At 36.5% G+C, this 26411-nt stretch overlaps 1 protein-coding gene across 1 annotated transcript in view; it reads right to left on the bottom strand.

Annotated features, from left to right (window-relative positions):
- MYO3B (myosin IIIB) overlaps nucleotides 1-26411 on the bottom strand; it is a gene marked incomplete at its 5' end in the record, with an annotated part of 155249 nt that overhangs the window by 59702 nt on the left and 69136 nt on the right. Inside the window, 7 exons of the mRNA XM_057379142.1 lie at nucleotides 444-524; nucleotides 1237-1399; nucleotides 2498-2609; nucleotides 11109-11314; nucleotides 13140-13217; nucleotides 14241-14261; nucleotides 17303-17382. Coding sequence (XP_057235125.1) covers nucleotides 444-524; nucleotides 1237-1399; nucleotides 2498-2609; nucleotides 11109-11314; nucleotides 13140-13217; nucleotides 14241-14261; nucleotides 17303-17382 — 741 coding nt within the window. The remainder of the gene's footprint in view (nucleotides 1-443; nucleotides 525-1236; nucleotides 1400-2497; nucleotides 2610-11108; nucleotides 11315-13139; nucleotides 13218-14240; nucleotides 14262-17302; nucleotides 17383-26411) is intronic.

Here is a 26411-nt window from a genome sequence, read left to right as displayed (position 1 = left end):
GGCCTGTTCCTCCAATAATCTCTTTAAAGTTTATTCAAATTCATATTGATATGGCTGCATAGGAGTCTGGCAGAGTGTCAAAAGATTGGTCAAAGCTGGCAAATGCAGCAAGGCAAGCAAACAAAACAAAAACCTGGCAAGCTGCCAAGATCAGTGCTCCACACAAAAACAGAGAAATGCATGTCCAGTGTCTCCCATCCACRCTTTAAGCCACTTAACAGCTTTTAATTACTATATTTTGCTTCCAGAGAAGTATTTATAACAAGTCCAAAGTGTATGATACCTGTCACTGATGTCATTTGACAYTGAAAAAATAATAATCAGAAGAAATGTTTTTGATAGGTTTTGTTTGGCTTGAACTTTTTTTTTGCTATAAACCCTCACACAAACAAAATCACCCACAAAAAAATAGGTGGTGGCAATTGAAATACTGTTTTAATTACCTGCTTGAATATGTATAGCAGCATCAGTTCTTCTGTTCCTTATTTCCTTGTACTTCCTGCGAGCTTCATATCCTCTCCAAGCTAAAAATACAAAACCATGTGCTGGAAATTACATTTATTTAAGGAAGTGCTACAGAGTCAGAGAAGTGCTGAAACTTTCATTTCTCCTGCTATAACTACTCCATCCCCCACCCCCAACAGCTCTTCCCCACCCACACACATGTTGAACTCTGGGTTCATGACTGCAGTATTCACATCCTCACAACTTCAAACACCACTTCACTCATTCAAATTTTAATTGTCACCATGTGCTGACTGATGTCCTAACCTAAAAGACAAAGGTGCTTGATCATTCTTGCTCATGCAGTTTCCCAAATTCACACGGAAGCCTGCAAAATTACTGATAATCAGCCATTCAAGCCCATCTTGATGGTATGGTRTAAGTCTGGAATTCTGGTATACAGGCAGGGACGTGTGCTACGGGCAGGGACACGTGCTACTGCATTTCAATTATGTGCTGCATATTTTTATATAGGCATACCTAACAATATTTTCATTTTCTGCACAGTCATCATATTCAAAATACTAAAATATTTAAATAAAGGCATTACCAAATGCTAAGACGACACCTTAGAAGTAAGTCAATAATATTTGCATCAATGTGCTGGAGAGAAAACACCTCCATTCATTTAGATTTCATAATAAACTATAATGAATGAATAAACAATGTGCTTGCAATTTAACTGACTGAAATACAAAAACACTCACTGAAATAGGGAATTTGAATATTTACCTGATTGTATAGTAATAGCACTASTTTCTCTTCTATCTTTGACTTTCTTGTACCTCCTTGCTCCAAGCCATCCCTTGATATAGGCTTGCATGACCACCACCCTCCCTATAACTTCTCGCAGGAACAAATTTAATTGCTCTATATGGTAATACTTTAGAAAAACCTGTAAGCGAAGAACAACAACAATGACAAAAAAAAAAATCAGTGTTACAATCAGTGTTATAAACTCTTGTATTCTGTCTTTTCATTAGTCCTAAAGCAGCCTATTCAAGGGTAGCGCCATTGCTGAAAAACTACAAAATTCTGATTGCAGATATAGTGATCTTGTGAATCAATTATTTGCTCTCAGTGTGCTTGTGGAACTTCTTTATTCCACTGATTATAATCACCCCATTGCTAACCCTGAGATTAACATAGTTGGTTAGAACATGGTGCTAGTAGAACCCAAGTAGGGTTCAATCCTTGTATGGGCCATTCACTTAGGAGATGAACTTGGTGACTTGTGGGTCCCTTCCAACWCAGAATATTCTGTGATCCTGYGAAAATATTTACCCCCTTTACAAAGTAAATTGGCTAGTGGGATATTTCCAGTTATTAACCATTTTGAAAGACAACCTTTCTTCTCAGTGGACAGACAAATCATGGGTTGAATTTGGTTTTAGACATAATATGGTCTAAAAACATTCTGCCTCGGGAGGCAAATCCTGTGTGTGCTTACATACATTTTATCTGGGTCTTGGGCAGGAAAATTCCCACTCTTTTTCCTTCATGTAATATAAAACAACTCAAAGTGCRACAACGTTTTAAAAGAAGTCATTCATTCCAACTTAAACCATCAACGGCGTGAGAAGAGCAGAAGAACTTTTGGCAACTCACTTTCGGCAGAGTGAGAAGGAGCTGGAAGAACCTGAAACTCCACAAATGGATAATGGTAYCAATCAGGCTCACAGGATGGGCCAAATTGTGACGTTTTAGCCATGTCATTATTAAACCCATGGGGAATTTCAGGAAGTCATTGCAACAGGCACTGACAGATGCACTGTCCTTATCAAAGCAGCCACGTGCTGAATACACTTTGGGGAGATACCCAATGCACCMTCTTGCAGCACTAACTTGGCTGGCTTGAGAGGGCACCTTTGTAACCTGGGAGGCCAATTGGAGCAAATTCCTTACTCTTTTGTTCATTCATCTCTTTTTGAACCACTATGAGATATGATTTATGAAAGTATACTACCCTTGAAAAAATGTTAGCACCCTCTACCTTGGTTTTCCCAAGAATCCAGTTGTCTAGTTTAGATTTCTCCAAAATGGCAAGGCAGTTTTCTCTGCTACCAAGGGGAGTCTCATGTGCCTTGAACGCAAGGTAATAATACCTGCAAATTGACAAAGAAAGAATTGAATTAAAATCAATGTGTACTTCCACTGTTTTTCTCTATCTCAGAGCTCTAGCTCTAGAATTAATAGGCCAAATTCTCACTTAAACTTAGTTCTCTTGACAAATCATGACACAGCTGTCATAAACAGATATTTACACATATACATGATCAAGATAAACAATTAATTGGAACAATTATGATCAGTTTTAGAGGTCTGGAGCAGACCCATAATAAACAATATTGTCTTTTATTTTGTCCATGTTCCCTTGCAAAGAACAGCTCCAAACAATTAYATTAAATAACACATAGCTAATGAAAAAGGGATGCAAACATGTTYGAACTGCATTAAGAACCAATTCCTTCCTGCCTATAAAGCCATTATGCATTTAGGAWGAATGGTTTGATAATATTTAAGTAACCCTACTTGCAAACAATGATGTTAAGTAACAGCAAGAACATGTGCCAGTTACATTACAAATTTAAGGTTATTTTAGCCTAAGTACACTGTTAGATGGTAGCAACTGCCACCTCACCTCTCATTTATTAACTGCCATATGTTGTCTTGATATTAAGTAATATTTCTAAAGATGCTACTCCTATTTGCATTGTGATTGAGAGGAACTGGTAGGTTGAGCAAATCTTTCTACTAATTACTAGCATGGGGAAGAGCCATCGGATATTCTTTAAAACAAGAAGAGAAGAATGTGATCAGTGAATCTCAAAGCCAGATTCCTCTGTATCCAGAGTCAATTATTATACTAAAGAAAACATGGAGAAGCAATTAGAAAACTTAGAATTCTGAAAGACATTATTTTTTTTAAATCAGGAAAAAATATGATTTTCAAATATTAGCTCCAGTTAATCTCTAGATATTAGCTCCAGTTGTCACAAGAAAGAAAAAAGAACCACTAAAATAGTCAGTAAAGCTCAAACAGGAACAAAATGGCATTTGAAGTGAGAAACACTGGAATAAGTTCTGGACCAGAGACAAATATTCACCAACGGGAGACATTGCTGACTGAATAATGATAGGAGATTATGTATTACTGAGTTCTTTTTAATGCAGTGACTTTCTCAACAATGTGATATTGCAAATTCTTCAGCCAAGTCTTTCAAAATATCAACTCATGCCTTTTATGACAGCCTAAAATTTCAACAGATAGGTGACAGATACAAGGGGGAAGTTGCAGTAATATTAAATTGCTGTTTGCTTCAAAAGGCAGTTCAGATAGCCGTGTTATTTACACATACATGAGAGGGAATGTGGGAGGGAAGCAGCGAGGCAGAGAGGGAAGGCAGGAGCCAGGCAGGCAGGAAAGAAGGAGGGAAGGTAGGAAGGATTCAAGTGAGTCAAGTGAGTGACACTGGCTGTTCACATATCTTCTAAGGTATGTTATTGATGGGAATTTTAAAACCTTAGAACAGTTTTTAGATAGCACTGATGCAATGAAAGATTCCAAGGGGAATCTCATGATTTTTTAATCTGTTTTATCACTGACAATCCACTTATTGAAAAGTTGACTTATTTGTGACAAATATGAGTTAAAAGTATTTTTAAGCTGTGTAATTTACCTGCCTGACTATACCATTTTGTTTATGACAAAATTCACTGTATCTCAAATGTAGTATCCACACCAATACTCTCTTTCATGATCTAGAATGTAGTTGCTTTGGTGCTGCGAAAAACCCCATAAATAAAACAATGGTTATTTTTCTTATTAAATCGTGTTTTAACAAATGTTTTTATAAATCTAAATTTATCTATAGTACAAGCAATTCAGAATGACAAGAACTTTACAAACTATGGGAATAACTACAGTTTCTGTATATAAACATATTGACTTCCAATATTTATGAAAAAAMTTCCTCTAAATGGTGATTTTTCCAAGCATTTTGATTGGCCTAACCACTGCACAGAAAACACCTGGACCTGATTAAATATATTTAGTGTTGCTGTTCRGTTATGTCACACAATCACAGAAYAWKCTGAGTTGGAAGGGACCCACRAAGATGTATCACGTCCAGCTCCTGGCCTTGCACAGGACATCCCCAAGAATCACACCATGGGCCCAAAAGCGATGTCCAAATGCTTCTTGAACTCTGTCAGGTTTGGTGCTGTGACTGCTTCCATGGGGAGCCTGTTTCAGTGTCCAACCACCCTTGGGGTGAAGAACCTTTTCCTGATATCCAACCTAAACCTCCCCCTAACACAACTTTAGGCTATTTCCTCATCAAAAGTAAGGCAGAAATTATCGAGTCATCAGAAACAAGAACTACCAATATGAGACTGGCAATTTATTTTTGATTATTTCTCCTCCAGAACTACTTTTGTAGTGTGCATTCTGCACTGTAAAAGCTCTCCAGACCTGTATTCCAATCTACTGTGCAGAGATCACAGAGTGACCTCTACCTGCAATGTATTGCCAAGAAACCAGAAACTTAATTTCTAAAAAGTAGGGATAAAAATCACATTTGCTTGAAGATGAGATAAAAATTTCAGAACTCTACCTTTTTATTTCCATATTTGCAATTGTTATTTCAGYACAAAATGTGGCAGTCAGGAATATTTCCATGTCCTTCTACATTACACCAATACTTTTATTGCTATTTCAAAAAATACTACTTTATGGTCCTTCACATGCTATTTCATAAACATGCACATATTTGTGCAAAAATACATTATTTACCTGGGTTACACAGCCTGCTGGAAAATTTCCTACACATGGAACACACCTAAGAGAAAAGTAATTTGCCCTCAGAAGAACTGATTTCTCAAACCTGATGAATCTCTGCGATTCTGCATTTCATAACTAACTAGTGGTTTTTGCTGTGCAATACATACTATCCTTCATGGATGTGAACACCATTTCAGAAAAAAAAAATCATTAAAATGGTATTAACTATACTTACTAGTCATTAGGAAAAAAACAATATTTTTTAACAGCTGAATTTAAGCTCACTGCAAAGTCAGGACATGCAGAATTAAGGTTAAATGCTAAAGACATCCAAGTATGCTAAGATATGGAAAACTTCAGGAAGAGGCTATGCATTAACTATCTGTTTAGGGACAAGGCATTTTAGTGTTGGTGGTTTCAGACTCTATAAACCGATGGTAAACAAATGGTTCACTTCCCCACCCTTCCTTAAAGGCTAAGCTGTGGAACTATTCAATAAATAGCTTTTAAACAGCACCATTAAGTACTATACCAGAGTCTCTTACAAAAGTTCCCTTCACATTCCAGACTTAAAGGCTGCATCATTTCTATATAATTAACTCAAACCAGTAATGATTAACACTTTTTCCCTTTAAAACAAATCTTTGTACTAAAATATACTGGCCTGAGCCCTGGAGCTGGAAAGTTTTTTTTAAAAAAACACCATTTTTTTAGAACTAAAAGAGCCATAATATAACTTCCAAAAATTTCTAATTTGTACTGGTGGTATCTCATCTCTTTCAGAAACTTTCAAATCTGAATTCACAAAAATAATTATATTTGACCCTTAATAAGAGTACGACTTTTAAAAAGTAAATAAAAATGTTACAACATCTAAGATAATCTTGAAATTCAGTAACAGATACCTAGCACATATGCTGTAAATCATCAGACAAATACAGAATCACAGAAACACTCTTAGAAAGGCATAATTGAGTCCAATGTGCATATACTGTTCATAAACAGATAGCAGACTTTCCACTCTTGAAGTTTTTCTGTCATCTCCATCCTGCAACTATTTACCAATGTTCTGTGAATGAGAAATTCTACCAAGTGTATATGAAAGGTACAGTAGTTTACCATATTTAAAGTGTATGGGAACAATCTATAGATCTGGTGAAATCTTAAAGCCACTGGAAAAAATAAACATTTCCATGGATAATAGTAAAACCAAGATATTGGGCAATGTTAAAAATTTGTTTCCAGAAATCACTTATGAACTTTGGTATAGTTCAGGCTTACTGTTAAAAGTAGGCTTGCATTAAAAATGCATMATTTAAAAAGAAAGCATYTTTTTCTCTGTAGCAAATCTGTAAACTTGTAATTTAATTCAGTGCTTCCCTGATTTTGTACAATGATCAAGTGTATCACCACTGAGTTTTTGGTGATGGAAGAAAGCACTTACTGAGGTTGTATGTTTTACAGGATTTTGCAATGTTTGACCAGTTTTTATTCCTACCTCCACTCAATGCCAAATGTGGCTCATTAAGACCAATGAGGCTYTATACAGTCATGAGAAATGTAACAGTAATGGTTTAGAAACTGTGTATACGTAATGCTTATAGTAAAAGCTTATCCTGCATCCTAATGCAGTACAAAATTTAATGTTTAACATAAACATGTAGAAAAAAGACAATCTTTAAATGAAACTTGTGCAAAAATTCCTAACACATTCCTATGAGCTTATGAGGCATTACAAGCACGACTGCATTTAGTACCATTAGCCTACCAAGTCCCTTATCTTTGAACTCTATGGTATGTGCCACGTAAAAGGAGGACACAGCTGAGGATATATGGTGAGGACACACCTGCACACCACATCATGTCACATGAAGCTTCAGGGGCCTGGGCACCCAGCAAGGAGTGTTCCTTCAGTGCAGGTCCCCACTGGAAAGCACACCTCCCTTGGCTGTTGTGCAGTGCATGGTCACCATGAGACCCCACATGCCAGGCACACCTGGTTGCCTGCTCAGTTAATAACCTGTATCTAAAATCTGGGATTCCAGCCTGAAAGAGGGGCCATGTTACTYCACAGCAAACATTAAGACAGATGTATGATGTCATGGGGTGCAAGACAGGGCCAAGGGAGACAGAGTGTCTAAGACTTGACAGGGATACAGCGTTTACAGGGACTGCAGATTACATTTTCCTACTTTAAGTAAAAGAGTATGTATATTTATATACATAAAACAGATGGTAATATACTTGGCTGAAGAAACATTGTGTGAATGAATTAAGCCCTCTCCTCACCATCTGTTTTTTAACCCAATAAACTACATCCAGGTTTGCAAATAATCTGCTCTACATGAAAACAGAAGACAGTAAAGAGTAACATTAGACAGAGCTTTATCTTTTGTTTACCTCCCACCTGATAAACTCTGAATGGGTCTGYTCCCTGCCTTTGATTGTTTTGTCCTCATATTTCCTGCTAAGAGTTTACAAAACAGCATTATTGAACAGGCAGATAAGAAGCACACCTATTTGTTTAATAACATCAAGGGAGAAAAAGTGCTGGCTCATACATTTTGTTGTTCAGTTGCTCAAAAGGATCAAAATACCAATTAACTCGCTGGCTTAAAAAATCTTTGATATCCTCACATTTACTGACATTTTGAAATTCTTCTTCATACTTGCCTAATGTCTTTTTGATTATGAACAAAGAAGTGCCAATCTGTTTAGCATTTGACCTGTTTTCTCAAACATTTTTATGTATTCAACTACTTAATTCCTAAAAACACTTGACTAGTCATAGCTGCAAGTCAAAGAAAAATGTTTCTTGTTCCATCGATAGCATATTAAAGTATTGTTTGTTTTTATTTGTAAGAGCAAAAGAGAATAGAATTTGTTTTAAAATAAAGCATGAGATGAACAATGGAGCAAGAACACCCCTCTCCCTCCCCCGTTTATATTCCGAACTCAGAAGTTATCTTTGCTGTTGTGGAAATTGCTAAATCTCTCCCCCACCCCCCCACCCCCTTTCCCTTTTTGTGTTGAATTTCTTTCCTTAACAAGTCACATCAAGTTGGACTAAAACTTGGGGAGGAATAGACACGAGGTTAACCACAATTTTCTCCTGTCTGCAGGAATGGAAAGCTACAGTCAATGCTGTTTTAAATACCATTATTTTTAAAGGTTGTACTCAAATTCAGCACATTTTTGAATGAAAAGGATCTCCTGATAAGAGAGGGCTTAATTTCCTCTCAATTTAGACTAATTTTTTGTGGAGTTAATCTTTGTTCACTAATGTGTAAATTGAATAAAAGTTAAGGTTAATAATTCTGCCTTCACCCCCTTCAGGATGTTGCAAAGATATGTTAAKGATCACAAATAATAATCTGTTAAATGTGCTTTAGAATGGTGTGACCTTACTAAAATTGSTAAAAGGTTGGTAAAGATCTGAAAATTAAATTGCCTTGATGGACAAATAAGCACATTAGTTATCCTTCCTGGGATGTATAATCTGTAGTGTTTTTCTATTAAATATTCATTTGGTGTACTAATATATTATAAATCAGGAAAAYTAATAATTTTTCAGAATTAATTGATTAAGCCCTGGTTTATCATTCAAGATCTCTGAATACAGGGACTGCAGATTTCCAAGCCCAAGTGACTGATTCAAGTGCATAGATCTGTGCCTTCTCAGGATTTTTGAAAGGAATGTGAAACTCTTTTCCCTCTAGCATCATATCACAGAATCACAGAATAAGCTGAGTTGGAAGGCACCCACAACACTCTTCAAGTCCAACWCCCGGCCCTGTGGAGCACCATTCCCAAGAGTCACACTGTGTGCCTGAGAGCATTGTCCAAAYGCTTTGYRAGCTCTGTCAGGTTTGGTGYTGTGACTGCTTCTRTGGGGAGCCCGTTCCAGTGCCCAATCACCCTTGGGGTGAAGAACCTTYTCSTGATAYCCAACCTAAACCTCCCCTTAACACAACTTCAGGCCATTCCCTTGGGCCCTGTCAATGTSACCACAGAGATCARTGCTGCCCTTCCTCGTCCCTTCACAAGGAAGTTGTAACTGCACTGAGGTCTCCCCTCRGTCTCCTCCAGGCTGGACAGACCAAGTGCCCTCAGCCRCTCCTCACGCAGCTTCCCCTCAAGGCCCTGAACCATGTTCATTGTCCTTCTTTGGATGCTCTCTACCAGTTTAATACCTYAYACTGTGRTACCCAAAWCTGTCCCCGGCACTYGAGGTGAGGYTGCCCCAGGTCAGAGCAGAGCRGGACAATCCCCTCCCTTGTGCCCGGCTGGCGATGCTGGRCCTGGTGCCCCAGGRCAGGGTTGGCCCTTGTGGCTGCCAGGGCACTGCTGACTCACGTTCAACTTGCCATTGCCCAGGACCCCCAGGTCCCTCCCTGTGGCACTGCTCTGCAGCATCTCATTCCCCAGTCTGTGTGTACACSCASGGYTACCCTATCCCAGGTGCAGAACCCAGCCCTTTCCCTTGCTGAACTTTATATGGCTGGTGATCACCCAGCCCCCTAATTTGTCGAGGTCTCTCTGCAGGGCCTYCCTGCCTTTGAGGAGACAACATCTGTATCTCCTCTGAACTGGTTTAGCATCCTTTCCAGCCTGCACCCAAGTCATTTATGAAGAAGTTGAAGAGCAGAGGGGATAAGATGGAGTCCTGTAGAGCCTCAGGTCCACAGGGGTGGTGACTGGACACCAGTCTGATGTCACTCCATTCTCTATTAACCCTTTGTGCCCAAACTCAGCCAGTTGCTCACCCAYTGCATGACRTGTTTATCCASCTGTGTGCTGGACATTTTGCCCAGAAGTATCCTATGAAAGARAATAKCAAAAGCTTCACTGAAATCCAAGAAGATTACATCAACTGCCTTGCTTTGGTCAGCTAGGTGGGTTACCTTGTCATAAAAGGAAAACAGGTTTGATAAGCAGGACTTTCCTCTCACGAAGCTATGCTGGCTGTTACCAATGACTACATTGGCATTTTCAGGTGTTTTTCAATACCTCCCAGAATAATCTTTTCCCTAACTTTATCAGGCACTGAAGTGAGACTGATATGCTTTCAGTAAATTCATTAATTCTATATTGTCTGGATGAGCAATCTCCAGTTCAAAAATTATCACTACATGTTTGATTTAGCCATTCACTACTTGCTACTATTACCTAAACAATTGGTTAATGGTACTGCTTCTGGTCACTGATGAATTACCAATCCTATACTATAAAAACCAGGAAATACTACACAAAACCACATTTAAAATATAGAGGAAACCATAATAATTATATAGCCATATTGTCATCATAAAGACAAAAGCATTTTCTGAAYCCATTTTATAACTTTTTGAGATTGAGAAGATGTATTAAGAACAACAAYAGTAGCCATGAGAAGGGTTAAGGTAAATGGAGATCTGATTACAATTCGTGATATCCATAAGATAAATGACCCTACAAAGCTAAATGTGAAATTTTTATATCAGTTCATTCTTGAACATGTGCACATTCTTCATATGATGGCTGAAGGTCCCTGACCTTCCAAAACCCTTCTATTATCTCAGCAGGATTCATAATTTCCACTTGTTGCCTCTACAGAGGGAATYATGGAGACAGGCTTGCCACTGAATACTTGTGTTCAGTGCTGGTTCTCCATTAGAGATCAGATATCTCTTGTAGTCTTTATCTCTGATAGTCCCTGCCCTCATTAGCAATTCAGATCACACACCTACCAACAATGTTTGCAGAGCTTTCTGTACTTMAACATAGAACTTATCTTACTGAATGGAGTTTTAGAAAAACAGCCCTATTCTRCGAGTCTTACCTTTTCACAAACTCTTCAAAGAGAATGCGATGAGAGTACCCTTTTTGACGTATTTTGACAGTTTCCAGAATTCCAGTGTATCGCAGTTGCAGTAGAACTCTCTCATGAGAAAACATCAGTGCTTCTCTATCATCGTTAGGTTTAATGCAGCGGATAAAGTGAGGCTGTCCAACAACCATYTTGGATAAAAGATCCATGAGGGAATACTAGTGAGGAAAATAAAAAATGTGCACACACTTGACAAAAAACTGCAATGTAACTACTTAAGCAGGAGATACATATTTGTAAATAGTTTGTGACGCTTGATTACATTTTAATCCGTAATGTTGATCCCCATTGCCTTTTTATTAGTTTTTAATATTTCAGCTGAAACTTGGAACCTATTAAAAGTTTACAGTTGTAAAAACAAGTTAAATATTCTGATTCTKATTTCCTACTTCTTACACCTTTCTCTTCATATCTCCTTATATCACATTTCCATAGTTGAAGAAGGTCCATTAAAAAAAAAAACTGTCCTAACTATTATTCTGCTATAGACACATTTGATTGATCAAATATCCCCAACAGAAACACAAGCTTTACCATGAAAAAATACTGAAATTCACAGCAAACCATGGGAAAAGGGTTGCAAGAAGTCATCAGTTCAGAGCTCTATACACAGAGAACACTAGATGTATCTTTAACATTTCAAGTTCATCTCTGTTACATTCATTTTTCAGAATCATTGAGAATATAAACCACACAGTCTCCCTAGAAATTTGTTTAACTGCTACATTATCACAACTATTCATAAAGTTCTCAGCATCTAACATAAATCTTCCTGCTGAAATGTGGGTCCACTGTGTCTTTTCCTACCCACCCTGGACAAAAAAAACCCAATTCACTCCACTGCATTTTAAACTAAAATGAARAACTTTGGGTCCGATCATATGTATTTTTTCCATTGACTCCTCTGAATACTGATACTTCTGCTCCATACTCACCTCATTAAGCTGCTGTATGATAAGTATGTGTTACAACTACGTTCAATCTCATATACCCACATGTGTCTCAAAATCATGCACAGTTCTAAGATGGTTGTGGTCACCTTGTTGCAGGTTGCATGTGTATTATGGTGTACTTCCACACCCACTCTCCCATCACACTTCTTTCTTTTTACAGAGCTGGCATTTGTGTGGTTCTGTGCAAGAGCACTCTAAGTGCACATCTGTATGACAAGTCTGAATGTGTGTCCTTGTACTCTCCACACKGCAGCAACATCTCAGTATTCATCAGCTTCCTCTATGCCCTTCCTTACACTATTCTGCAAGACAAATTGAACAGGTATTCCTTCACAGCATSAAGTTTTGACTCAAACCAGCTAGCACAACTCCATGAACTTCCTTATTCTGCATGGTACAAGTGCAGCCCAAGAGCCACCTGCTGCAAACTTTTCCACTTTGCAGTGACTGCAAGAAATAAACATTAACRAACAGTCTTGGACTAGCACTTTCTTTACTCCAAAGTTTCCAGTTCCAACATTCTCAATGCCTTCCCCTTGCCTGATTTAAACACACATGCAGAATGCACATTACCTCAGAGAGGATTATTACTGATAAAATGGCAATCCACATGATTTATAACAGCATTTCCAAAAGATGGATTATTTTTTATTTATTAGCACAAATMAAAAATCCTAATCTTTAAAAGCATGTATGCCTCATCTTGTGAAAAAAAATATGAAGACTTTAGTAATAACATCTATTTTATCTGCACAAAATTGGTGTTCTGTTTATGAGACCTCTTCCAGAGGTTCAGCATTTTAGTTAGAAAATAGTCTAGGCTCCAGATTCTGTTATTAATGTACTCAGTGAATTCATAAAAATAGAAGTATGAAGAAAAGCCAAAAAAAAATGTATGAATCTACAAAAGCCTTGTAACAGAATAAAAAAATCTCTTACATTTCTCTTTGATCTAGTAATCCCACAAATATTTTAGATACATCTATTGTTCTTATTATCAAAATGCTTGCTTTCATTTTAATTTTTGTACCCTAAAATAGGAAGCCATAGTTTGCCGCTTCATGTTAGTTGTTTCCTCAGGATGCCGCATGACCTCCATTGTGTCAACCTGGAAGACAAAACTCTGGACCGTTAGGACCATTACAGAAACACCACAGACCCACCCCACCTTGCCAATGAAAGCTGGGCTCAGTTTTGTTACAGTCATTCCTTCACGTGTGAGTACTTCAGAGCACTTTATCAGAGATAGCATGGGCAGCTTCTAACACATGAAGGAGACACACTGATTTTAGAGAGATCTGTAAGAATCCTGATTTTTTTTTTAATAATACAAGGGCACTCTAGATTTATGGTAGTATAATACTCAGCCCATGTCAAGTTGCAATACCTTAAGAACTGATTTCTAAAAAGTATTCCTCTTATTGACACAATGAACTCCAACAGGATTTAAATGCATAAGAAGAGTTACCATACTTGTAACAGCCAGGAAGTAAATTGAACGGCCTCATTTGCTCATGCATGGAAAAAATATTGTAGGATAATGAGAGGCAAACAAAGTAGGTAGTCTCAGAATGCATWAGTCTGTTCCCTTCTCCTGCTATGGTTATTATAAATTATTTTATATTGCCATTTTGATGCCAAGACTCTCAGCAATCTTATTCTGCTGAACTGCCATAGCATACCACTTCCTCAACATTGCAGGAGAGTTATTTTTAGAGGATATACATGGACAGTGAACATATTGCTCCTTGTAGGCTTTAGTTATATTGTTAGTACAGCTGTTCCTATCAAAATGAAACCAGAATTTATGAATGAGTATAACTGTGGTTACCAATAACAAGCAGATTGTGTTGCTGTATTACAGCTCAACAAAATTAAAGAAAATTAACCAGCATCCTCTTTGCATGGAGTAACAACAGCATTTYAGCATTCACTTGCTTTGTGGCAGTTTACCATCTGCTCTGACCAGGTGGCATTTGTATAAACCAGATAATGCTGTTGTCAGCACCTGTGCTGCACTTTCTGGACTTTGCTCCATACAATCATTKCTCATTGACTTAAGAACACTCTTCTGAACACTAAAATGAGTGCAGAAGGTTATAGTTCTCAATAAAGTAATCGAGACTCTTACCTTCAGGAGATATTTAGGAGACTGCATGCAAAATATAAAGGAAATGAAGTGCTAAGTAATAATAGATTTTTAAAAACGGATTTTGTGTTGGGCAAGAAATCAAAAGAAAACTAGTGAGGTCAAGATTCAGAATACAGATGGCACAAATGAAGACAGAATTCAATAAGGGTGACCATCAAGAATTCAATATGTTTTTGTAATCTGTGATGTTCTAATTCAGAGTGGTATATATGCATTGGTACACATTACAAACTAACACAAGAAGAAAAAGAAATAGAAAAAGAACAAAAAAGGAATAAGAAAGGAGAGATGTGTTTTTTAACAGAAATACATTCCAGGAAAAACACCTTATCAGCACAGATAACATCAAATATCTTAAGAGGTCATCTGACAAAGTAAATATTAATGACCCAATCAAAACATCAGGCATGCCCATGTGGAAGGATATGGGAATGTTTCAAGATTATCTTGGCAAGACACCTGGTTTCTGAGAATTGATATCTAAATCTCTARTAAACATTAGGTAGAAGACAAAAGCCGTAACAGTGAATATTGACAGTAAGTTCAGAGTAACTGGTAATATTTAATGCTAAAAGACACATAATTTTAGTACAAACAATATCAAATCAAGAACAAAAGCGAACAGTTGGAGGACTGATCTGAGCCCAAATGCCAATGAATTTGAGGTTCTAAATAGGATCCTTCTCTGTCTAGAAAAGCAGAGACTCGGTGATATTGCTGTGGGAGACTGAGCACTCACAACATCTCAAATTCATATCTGGAATATCTGATGGCAAGWAAAGGGCAGTAGCATCTTTTCACAACTGCTTATGTTCATCAAACCTGTAGAATCTTACTATCAAACATGGTTTACAGAGTTCTCTTTTTGCTTGACGGTTTTTTGGGAGGGAAAGGGAATGAACTCACAAAAAGACAGATGGTCAGAAACACTCTCAGAGGAGATGTAAAACATTTTTTTCTCAGAAAATTAGTCTAAAAGCAGTATTGTTAGATTCTTTCCCCATGAATGAGGCTGCAAATTCTGATCTCAATATGTGCAATATGTAAGAATTAGAATCAATTTCCCCATCTTTTTAACAAGAAAAGTTTGAAGTTTTCATTAGGAAAATCCTGATAGATCCTGAAGCTAGGGGGATTTTCTTGTAAGACTTTTTAGAAGTTTTGTCTCTGGTTAATTTACAGCACTGCTTGTCTAYGAAACCACCCAATCTCATGGTAGGGCAACAACCTTATACAACAGACAAKAGGCTTTCTCACAACTGGCTTGCTAGCAAATGACAAGACGTAATAAGAAGGTCTTGATATAAGAATAAGAATGTCATGGTATCTTCTATTTTAAATCACTAGCTACCCTTTTAAAATAAAACGAAGAATATTTCAACTGTTAAGTCACATTTTTGCATGACAGCTGCAGTGACTTACATTATGAATTTATATAACTACAACTGAAATGAAAAACAGCCTGACTTACAAAAGTTAAACTATTTTGTCACCAAAAAAATTGCTTCTAATAGTTTTGAAACAATATTAGAGGAATGATTTATGACATAATATCACCTTATGAAGTCACTGGAAGTTATGACTTCCCACATATTGATCACACCTGCTGCTGGCATGGTATGAAATACTGTGAAACCAAAAAATATGCTAAGTAAAAAACTCTCTTAAATTAAATAATTATAAAGAAAAAAAATCCCAACTTTCAAAACAAATTAGTACATTTGGACTTTTTGGAACAATTTAAAAAATAATAATTTCAAATATATTTCCTGAAGTTGCTTYAGTTATGTGCTTTACAAAATTCTAAGAAATAGCTTTTTCATCTWAAAAGTATTTAACATTCTCTGAATAATGTTGTACTTATACATGTCTTTGCTTTTACCTCAGTTTAAAAAGTTTGAAGGGTGAGTGAAGTGCACTTAAACAGTATTTATTAACTGCATATTTTTATTAAAGCTCTAGAAGTGAACTGCTCTATTACATTCCTGCTGTATCAATAAAATGCAATCTTAGAAAGCCTGTGCTGAATATAGCTGGATATGGAAGACAATGCCTATATAACACAAGAAAATCGGAAAGTCCCCCTTCAGTACTAAAAGTATTTACACCAGACAGGAAATAATAGTCTGAAATCTACATCTGCATTTGCTGGTACAGTGAAGGATATAGACATTGGGATGATATAAATCACCATACTGATATTTGAGCCTGAGCTCCAAATACCAGRAGGTAATAGAAGAAATAGAAAATTCAGAACATAAAATTTTGTAGACTTTTGAACAGTTGCTATTAYCACACTTGTTTTTAAAATTTATTACTCTCTGCTTTGAAGGTAAAAAAACCAAAACCCCAAAACCTTAACGAAGTTAACAGATACTACTTAGTAAGTAGGGAAGAGTGCACATGCCATCAGCTTCAAGGCACAAGAATTCCTCACAAATTAAGTGTACTCAGTTGTAATACTACTAATTGTCGTAAAACTATCCCATTTTTTTGCAGTTATGCCACATACTTTCATGGCAAAATTCAGCAGCATTTAAATTCTACAGTTCTTTTTACAGAATGGTGATTTTGCTGAGTCATTCTTTCCCAGTTATCTACCAGTCACAAACATCTCCTGGTTTTTCACTTGCAAGTAGAATAAAAAAGAAACAGATTTTTTTTTAAAAAAATTATTTTGCCTTTCATATTGTTAAGTACAGTGTTCAAATTTTAGCTAATAAGACCTCTTTCTATTGTCAGAGGGAAACCTTGACTCCATTGAAATAAAGAGGACTGTTGATATCAATGTAACTGAGGTTTCTCTCCAAAGGTTTAAAGACTAATCAGTAGTAAATTGATTCTTCACTGAATTCTACAATAGGTTCATCACTAAAACTGGAAACTATGCTCCGAGACAAGGTGCATGTTACTGAGAGTACAGGCAGACTCTTATTTGGTAAGAACCTCACTGTATACGCACATCAGCTAAGTATTGTTTACATAATCTCACTGTAGTATTTTATAAACAACTGCCTGTCTTCAAAGGGAACACCACTAACCTTGATACGCCCAGCACTGAGCTGCGGAGGCAAAGACCGAGATGCTGCTGTCACTCTGGCTCTTGCTTGTGCCAAATTACCTGTTCAAAAAGAAAGAAATTCATACTGCAAAACCTATTCAAGAAGCCTAGAAGGGAAAAATTTGTATGGTGTAAAATCAGTTTTTACAATAGTACTAAAAATAGAAGACACCACCACACTTCTTCCACACCCCTCTCATTACCAATTGTGCCTGCAGAGCATTCAGCATGGGCATGAGAGAGTGCAGTGTTGATTTAGGGGGGAGGAAAAAGTCAGTGCTAAGGTGGTAAGTCACTGACCTTAGCTACTGAGCTGATGAAAACAATGACAGCACAAAGGCATACAGCTCAATCACTAGTAATCAATTTCTCTGTGACTCATTGAGAGATTTCAAAGAGCATAAAGATTACAGAAACAATCTTGTTTCTATGAAATCACATGGATCCTCAAGTGTTAAGACAGTATCTTAAACTCACAAACAAGGGAGAGGAGAAAATGATAAGACGGCATCCTTTTTTGACCTTTTGACATATAATTCTCAATCTTATTCTAACGTGGGGTTTTTAAAGATTGACTCGATTTCTCAGGCAAAAACATATCGCGTTCTAAAGTGAAAGACTAGTGCTTTTTTGAAAATGTATAGCATGATGAGTCCAAAACTTTTTCTTCTGTACTTGTAGAAAGCCAAAGTCATCACAAAATAGCTTTTAAAAATAAAGGCTAGGAGAAGAGACAGGAAGTGATATCGGACTTGCATATGCAAGACACTCTGTATATTTCAAAGTTTTAGCAAGTCTAGCACAAGATGTCCAAATGTTTTCTCTGGCTATATCTTCAGAGGCTAAACTGTGATTAATAGCATTGAAAGAACCCTTTGAAGCAGGATTGGTGACATCAAAGCCCTAATCCATGGGTGGCAGGATTTTTATAATGAGTGGGAAGCATTTTAACACATTTCAAAGGATTTACAGCATGAATAAACAATAGGCCTCTGCAGATGTACCACACACCTTTCAGAACCAGAACACATAAATAAGTGTCTATTTTAATTTAAATGTAAATAAAGTGTTAACACTTCTTTCAGATGCTAAATTACTTGCTTGCATCAACTCTGGTGTTTAGCTRTTTGCTTCACAGAAAGGCAGTAACTCTAAACAGTCTTCAGAGTTTTGCTAAACTGTGTATTACATAACAAGTAAGGAGGCATGATGGGAAAAATTAAAACCAAGAAAACTTAATCGCTGGTAATAATTCCATAAGAGAGCAAAGCAAACCCAGTGTCCATGTAACACTGAAARGAACTTTTGCTGTTACTTTCCTCTGAGCAAGAAAAATACCAAACCCCTGAAAACAATCTGGGGGCCAGAMTCAAACACAGCATTAGTCATTCAAACATTCTGAATTAATTTTAAGGAGTATTCCTTTTAAGCTGCTGGCACTAGTATTGACACAATGCTGCAAAATTGAAATGTCACTTCCAGATCTAACACTGTATGTTACCTGACAGTCCAAATCACGGTCCAGAACACAAGGTATGTCCACTATTTTGGAAACTGCTTTAGGCTATACCGTGTATGTTCATGAGAACCGCAAGTGTTTTGGAAATCTTGAATATCTATGCACATACACGGTACATATTGTAAATACATGTATCTCACTAAAGTTGAAATGAGGACTTTAATGAACAAGTAGATGGTGAATTAATTTTTCTCCTAGTTACAATTTTGCTATTTTTGTATGTTAGAAATTACTCTTTTAGGACTTTTTTGGTCTAAAATAGCCTGGAAAGGTTGTTTTTGGCTAGGCTTCAGATTAGCAAGTCCAAAGCTTGAAAGCCTTGCTGTGAAGAACTGACAACATAATGTGATAGAAGAGGGGCTTTGGTAGAAGAAATTACTTTGAATCCAATTGTTTAAAATGACTAAAATGTTGTTGCATTTTTTAACAACTTAAAAAACTCTAATAACCAAATAAAATTTAGAATGGTTCTATAGCTGCTCAAGCTTCATCACACTCACTGCTGGCATTAAGTTTCTAGGGTTTATGATTAATACCCCTGAGTTCTCCCTTAGTTTCCTATGCAAAACTAAAGCGAAACATTTCTGATCTGGCAAGCCAAGCAAATAAATAAACCTTTCCACTAATCAAAAACCTTTAACAAACACAAACAAAAAAAAAAAAAAAAACCAAAACAAAGTTTTTTAAGTTCCCACTTAAAAAAGAAAAGCTTTACCTGTTGAGCCTTTGTTCAGAAGTTACTACTGAACTTCTAGGTATGGATCCCTACCAGTGCTTGTTTAATGTGTCAAGTGAATTCCAATGTAATTACTTGTAGCATTAGACTGAATCCATGGAAAGAATATTACTAGGATTTTCTTTTTCAGCTGAAACACAAAATGATGCTTCAATAAAAGTGTCTGAATTACTCATCTCATGTAGCTCATGATCAGGAATAATAACTACCAATCTTTAACATGTCTAAGCCATTAAAACTAATGAACAGAAGAAATGTGGTTTGAAAATTATTCTGCGTAGCAAGMAATGTTTTGCTCAGGGTTAGCATAGGTGTTCACAGTCAGTAAAATTTGCTATCTATCTCTGCATTTGATTTTCGTTTACAAGGTAATTTATACCTTAACACATCGAGAATAATAAAATGCTATTCCACTTCATGAAAAGCATCAGTTTTTGAAGAACAAATGTTTTTATATAATAAYATAGCCAGCTTGAACTGCCACGGGTTCCTTGAAAGGTTAAACCAGTTAAAGGTTGAAAGATTGCACTGTGTCTTTCAAGAATCTAGCTTCACACCAATTATTTGGTCAAAACTTTAGAGAAAATAGAAATGACACACTGTAGACCAAACACTACCAACATTAAATCCTACTCCATAAAATGGACCAACGAAGTGATATAAAACCCTCTCAAAACTGTCTTAGGTTTTAGGAATTTTTGATTGGTTGGTTGGTTGGTTGGTTGGTTGGTTGGTTGGTTGGTTGGTTGGTTGGTTTTGGGTTTTACGAGGTATTTTTTGTTTGCTTGTTTGGGTTTTTTTACCTTTTTTTTTTTTTTGAGGGAGGGGAGATAAGCTAATGGTTAAAGTTGGGATTTATCTTTTAAACATGTACATATTCAATTTTACTCACATGCACTTCATTTTCAGTTCAATGGGACTGCTCATCTGAACTATTAAGGCTCCTACATATGTGTCTGGCCCAGAAGCTAAGGTCTCTGGGATTCTTGGTGTTCAGTGGAGGAGTCAGTTTAGTCAGGTCTAATGTTTCTCTTGTTTTCCCTCTGTTCAATAAAGTTAAGAATGTCTTTAATGCTTTGAGAAGTTTTCAGTCATTAAAGTTTGTGAAATGCTTTTAAGAGTTTTCAAGGGAATAAAGCAGCAGCACAAAATCTATACACTCACTGACTAAGCTCAGTGTCAACGCTCAGCAAAYCCCCCTTTGTTTTGAAGATGTTTACAAGATCTCACATCCCTGCAAACATATTCTTCACTAAAAATGATGCCACATTTCAGCTAGGTGAGAAAGACCACACTATCAAAGAACTGCATGTCTTCTATTATGCTTCCTACCAAGCAAGAGAAGTTTTGAAAGTATTTACACATTACACAAAGAAGAAAAGTGTTTTCTTTTTTTCAGGTGGGAAGTGATCTCCAGATCTCAAAAGGGACTAGTCAGCATTCCTGGCTTCTCATTTGCATCCCTGGTAGTTACTCACTGTGTCATCTGGCTGAATTAATGATTTGTCCAGCTGTTGACTTTATGTACTAATTAGGAAAAGTACACTCTCTGGCTGGATGTTCTGATGTCACCTATGGTTTGTCAGGGCCTCATTTATCAGTGCTTAGGTGATGGGTTCTGTAAGTAGCATCGAGCACGTATTACTAGTATCAGCACTGTATTTATAACCTCATTTTGATTATGTCTGCAATAGATCCCTCCTCCCAAAATAAGAGCATGGCAGGTAAGAAATACATWAAGCTTTGATACAACATCCAGTTTGTGAAGTGTAAATGACTTACAGAGAAAAAGTCTAATGACAATGTCACTTTACTGCACATGTCGTACCAGGGATATTACTATTATATAGAGGGCAAGTGCAAGCCCTTTCCCTATCTTCATATATTTTATTAATTTCTTTCATGCGTCTGGTTCAGATAATGAAAGGTTACATGAAACACCATGTAGATACAGTATAATRTGGTCAGAAATGCTACAATTCATTTCTGAATGATACAATATTTCATTGACACTGCTTCTAATCAGCTAAGCACTCAMCCTCCAGAAGAGGTACAGGGTTAGACAATGTCTTTGACATACACAGATTCTTCTCTGTCTTTTCCTTTCAGTACACTTTATCTAGCTGAAGGAAGTCGACTGCTTATCTCCATAATTTATTTTCATCTTTCACTACTGTAAGACTAAGCTATTAGTTCAACTAAAAATGAATATACGTACATTTTTTATTGGGTACTACTTTGAATCTGGTCAYCGACGATCAAAACTCTATTTTTTTTAGTCATTGAAGTAATTTAAGCTGATCTTGTGCAATAAAAAAGCTAAGAATCCAAYTTTCTCATATATTATACATTTTACACAAGAATATATTTATAAAAATGCTGTCTGTAGAGCACAACCATCAATATAGACAGACCTCATCTACTGCATGTTCTGAAAAGAGAATTACTTTACTTTCTATTCAAAATAAAACCAAGAAAAATATTTCCAAAATCAGATACATATTACCTAACAGATTTGGATAAGCATAAAAGCTCAGTAATAGTGAAGCCCACCTGGGAATAATCTAATTATGAATATTTGCTTGAGGAGCAAAAACATGCACATTTTTGGCCCAGATTATTTGAAATTGAAAATGCATGCCATAGTCAACGGAGGAATTCTGATACTGATTCTGAATTAGATTAAGGATTTCTTTAGTACAAAATCATAGTAAGACTGCACAAAATACTCTGAAATGAATATACATGTTTTAGCACAGAGTCGGAGATTTATTTTCCACCCACTACATTCATCCTTTAGATATATTAATSCCTAATTCAATTATTTTGAAAAAGTGGGAAATATAAGCACATTCTTTGTAAAGAACACACCAAAAACATTATAGATAYTCATATATGTAAGTTTATCTAAATATATTCAAAAAGTTATCTGCTCTAAAAACTCACTACAAATTTTAAAATAATTGCTCTTCTAGGATTCAATCTTGAGAGTCAGTGAATGCTTCCAATGACATCCTGAGCATCTTTGACACAGTTTAACCTTATAGCATAGAGTGCCTGTAGAAACTGTCAAGCAAACTACTCATTAAAATAACTGTATAATGTTCTCTGAAGATTTCTCTATTTAATTTCTATATATGGTACACAGTGAAACCCCATGGTCCTGTAGTTAATACTAAAAACAGTACCATCTTTTGTRTGATAGATCTTTTGTTTCCCAAATATCAATCAATTTTGAATTTAATTAGTATATACAATGCAGTCTTAAGATTAATTACTATTCACTACTGTGAAATCATGTTCATTATAGGATTGAGAAGTTAGGCCAGAAACATGAAAATTGGGAAAGAAAGAGAAAAAGGTGAAGAAAATTATTCTCAAGATTTGTTCTAGAAAGAATGGTCTATTATAAATCAAACCACTAAGTTAATTAAGATCTATTCTTAAACTTGTCCACTTCTCCTTTTATTAGTGTTCAATTTGCAAGCACTTGGAGACAAAAAAAAAATCTATATCCCTTGCTCATTTTCAGTACAATATAATCAGTGAAGTCTCAGAGTAAAAAAAAAAAACAATGGAATTCTGTCTGGGCAACACCCTTTACCAAACATAATCTTGGTAAATCTAACTTGACAATTCTCAGCTGTTGTGCTTACTGCCATGTGCAATTCCACAGRTTCACTGACACTATTTATAGGGAGTTATTCTCAACAGTAAATAATTGCCATGTTTTATATTAAGCTTTAGCAGGACTGAGACCTGAACTCTGATCTGATAGATGGYTGTTTCTAGATGAGTTCCATTTTAGGGCTATTTTAGAGCATTTTTTGGATCCTACTGCTAGCAAGTCTTATGAGTATCTGTACTGCATTTGTACTACCATGCAAAACTTTAGGATAGAAAAAACGACCTGTAAAATGCTCAAGTGAGAAACTAAAAAAGTAACCCATCACTCTACCTCCCAAACTCAGTTAAGYTACAATTAATTAAGTTTACTCATGTCCCACATCTGCAACCCAGTAAAGTTCATGACTGTTACGCTGCACAGCTGTGGTTTAAAGCCTCTCTTTGCATACAACTCACTGGCAGCAGAGCAAAATCTATTTCTGTATTTTTAACATACAGACCAGTTAAAAGTATGAAAGCCTCCATGTCCCRAGTGAAGTACACAGCTTCCATTAGCTTGAGAGAAATTCCCACAAAATAAAAATTCTGATTCATCTTTAAGAAGAGATACTGTAATTACAATGACTTTGTTTCCAATTCATTTCACTTAAGAGTGGCTGATCTCTTAAAAGTGAAAATGCTAACACAAAAGTACCATTATAAAAATATYTTTCTGTTAAATAAATTAGTAACATTAAAATGTTTATCATTTCACTTTTATTTCACTGTAATTTAACTTTTCATCTGAGAGCTATAAGCAAGGTTAGAGACTCAAAAGTGGAAAGAACACGGACTAAAAATCAATATTGAAGAGGGGAAATGACCTTTAGACAGGTTCTTTATAAATAACTTGCATCTGGAAAAAAATTCTACTTTGGACAAAAAAATTACCWTGTTAAAACATGACTAACCAAACCCTTCATCCCAATTGTGAAAACTTTCATCCCAATTCTCTTTCACAGATTWTGCTTAAACATATAGGCACCACAAACAAGGAGTGTTTAATTGCAATACTAACTCCATTATTCTAATGTATATATTGCTAACTCCATTAATCTAATGTGTGAGCAATATCCAATGCTACTAAAATTATTAGACATGATGTTGCTGTAGTGATAGCGGGACTCAGCTCTGTATTTCTTATTTCTTCTCGTAGACAAGCACAGTGCCTACWGATCCTCAGAGCAAGGCCAGGGATGTTTCTCAGCATCTCTACTCTTCTGGTGGGAAGGCTGAAGGATTTCTCTTTCCCTCCCTGCAGAAGGCAACTCTCTCCCCTCTCTCAAGTAAGGCAGAGCAGAGCAACCCTGGTAGAAAGTTCTAAAGGTCTGTGAGTCATGGCAAGGGTAAAAAATCTGCAGAGACTGTGTTTCAAGAGCAGAAAATCCTGTTGTGCTGCAGCTTTTCTGAGAAGATGATGACCCTGCAGTCTCAAAAACCCTCAGTGGTGCTTTGCCCAAGCAATCCAATAGCACCACCCCTGATAGGTAATGCTACAAAAAATCTCGAATAYCAGGGCAGTGAGTCAAATGGTCTGACTCCTTATTGCTCAGTGTCCCAAGGCTATTCTTAATTTTTGCAACCAAAATCCTCCATTCTTAAAAGGGGACTCTATTTTCTAGATCATACGATCCCTTTTCTCTCTGATGCTTTAGCAGCAACCGTGATAAACTAAAACCAGAGGTGATCAGGAATACATTTTATCTGAATGGGAACATGCATATTCAACCAAAGTAGTGACAGCAGAAGAAGCTGTGTCTGTAGGAATAAAGTGACAGATACAGAAGCAATTGGGAGAACTGATGGGTTATATCAGAATAAATYAATTCAATTTTAAGGTTAAAGGTCCCTAGAAAGTGCAGATTTCAAAACATGCTGAATGTGACTAAGTTTCCACTGAAAGATGACTAAACAAGCTGTGTACACTACAAAATTAGTTCCAGAATGTTTAAATCCAATGTCTCATATCAGTAGTTGCATACTCTACTAATGATAAATTACTATTACAAATGTATATTTAATGGCCTGCTGCTAATTTCTGGCCCTTTAAACTGCACAGTCTGTTACTGTGAAATAGAAGCATTCGTTAAGAGGGGATAAGTGTRTTTGATAAATTACAGGGATTAACATGATCTTAAATTAGTAAAAGAATTTAGCTTTTTAGTATTTATTTTCTTGATGCTGCTCAGTTTTTGACAGTGGAAGATATGACAGTTATATAAATATACTTCAAACAGAGGATCATCTCAGGGTGGGAAAGGCATCTTWTTATTCTTTTTGGTGTTTAAAGAACTGCATTTTCAGTCCCTGTCAGACCCACGGTTTCAGTCTCACAGTCCCTCTCGCTTCTGGGACAGCACCACCCAGTGGCTGCGACAAGAATGGGAGACCGCTGCCTGGCAAAACCCACCTACGCTGCACATTCCAGAGATAGYTGCAAGCAGATGTGAGAATGTGCTGTCACTCATCTTCAAACAAAACACCACACATACTGGCAGAAGGCCCATTTCAAATCAGGGTTACCTGGAAATATGGAATATGACTCCCATATATATTATTAACTTTTGCATCAATCAGTAATTGACCAAAAGCTGGAGAAAACTGTACCAAGATTATGAATCTTAACCTGTATTTTTTTCTGGTTCGCTTTAGGAATGAARCACATGTTGAGTGGAGGGAAGAGGGCTGGAGACAGGGACAGGGTATGATGTAGAAAGTTAAGAGAATAGCACTATCTTTCTTCACTGAGCAGAGATGAAGCAGCATTGCCAGCAATGCCTTCTGCTCTCAGCCAAACCTTTCATTTATCTTGCAAGCTGCCAAAACCAAACCTGGCAACAATCTGATTTTAGAACACAGAGGCCCCAACACAGGATGTGAATGCCAATTACATCACACAGCTGGAAAAAAAAAAAAAAGAGCAAAATCATAAAGGCTTTAAAAAAATAAAAATGTCAAAGGGCTTTAAGCTATTCTTACAACACACATGCATATGCACAAGTTTTTTTTTTATCAGGATGCCATTCACCAACTTGACAAATACAGACAACACTCAACTTGCTGYGTGCTCTTCACAGGAAGGTAAATGGAGGGAGAAACATTGAATTTATATAAATAGGAAACAAGGAAGGAATGTGAGACACCTAAAAAAGTAGGGGAAATACACCA

The sequence above is a fragment of the Malurus melanocephalus genome, unplaced genomic scaffold, assembly GCF_030028575.1.
Source record: "Malurus melanocephalus ecotype Western Australia unplaced genomic scaffold, MMel_1.1 scaffold_390, whole genome shotgun sequence".
Classification (NCBI taxonomy): domain Eukaryota; kingdom Metazoa; phylum Chordata; class Aves; order Passeriformes; family Maluridae; genus Malurus; species Malurus melanocephalus.
Note: the sequence above shows the minus strand (reverse complement) of the source record. Positions and strands in the feature narration are given on the sequence as shown.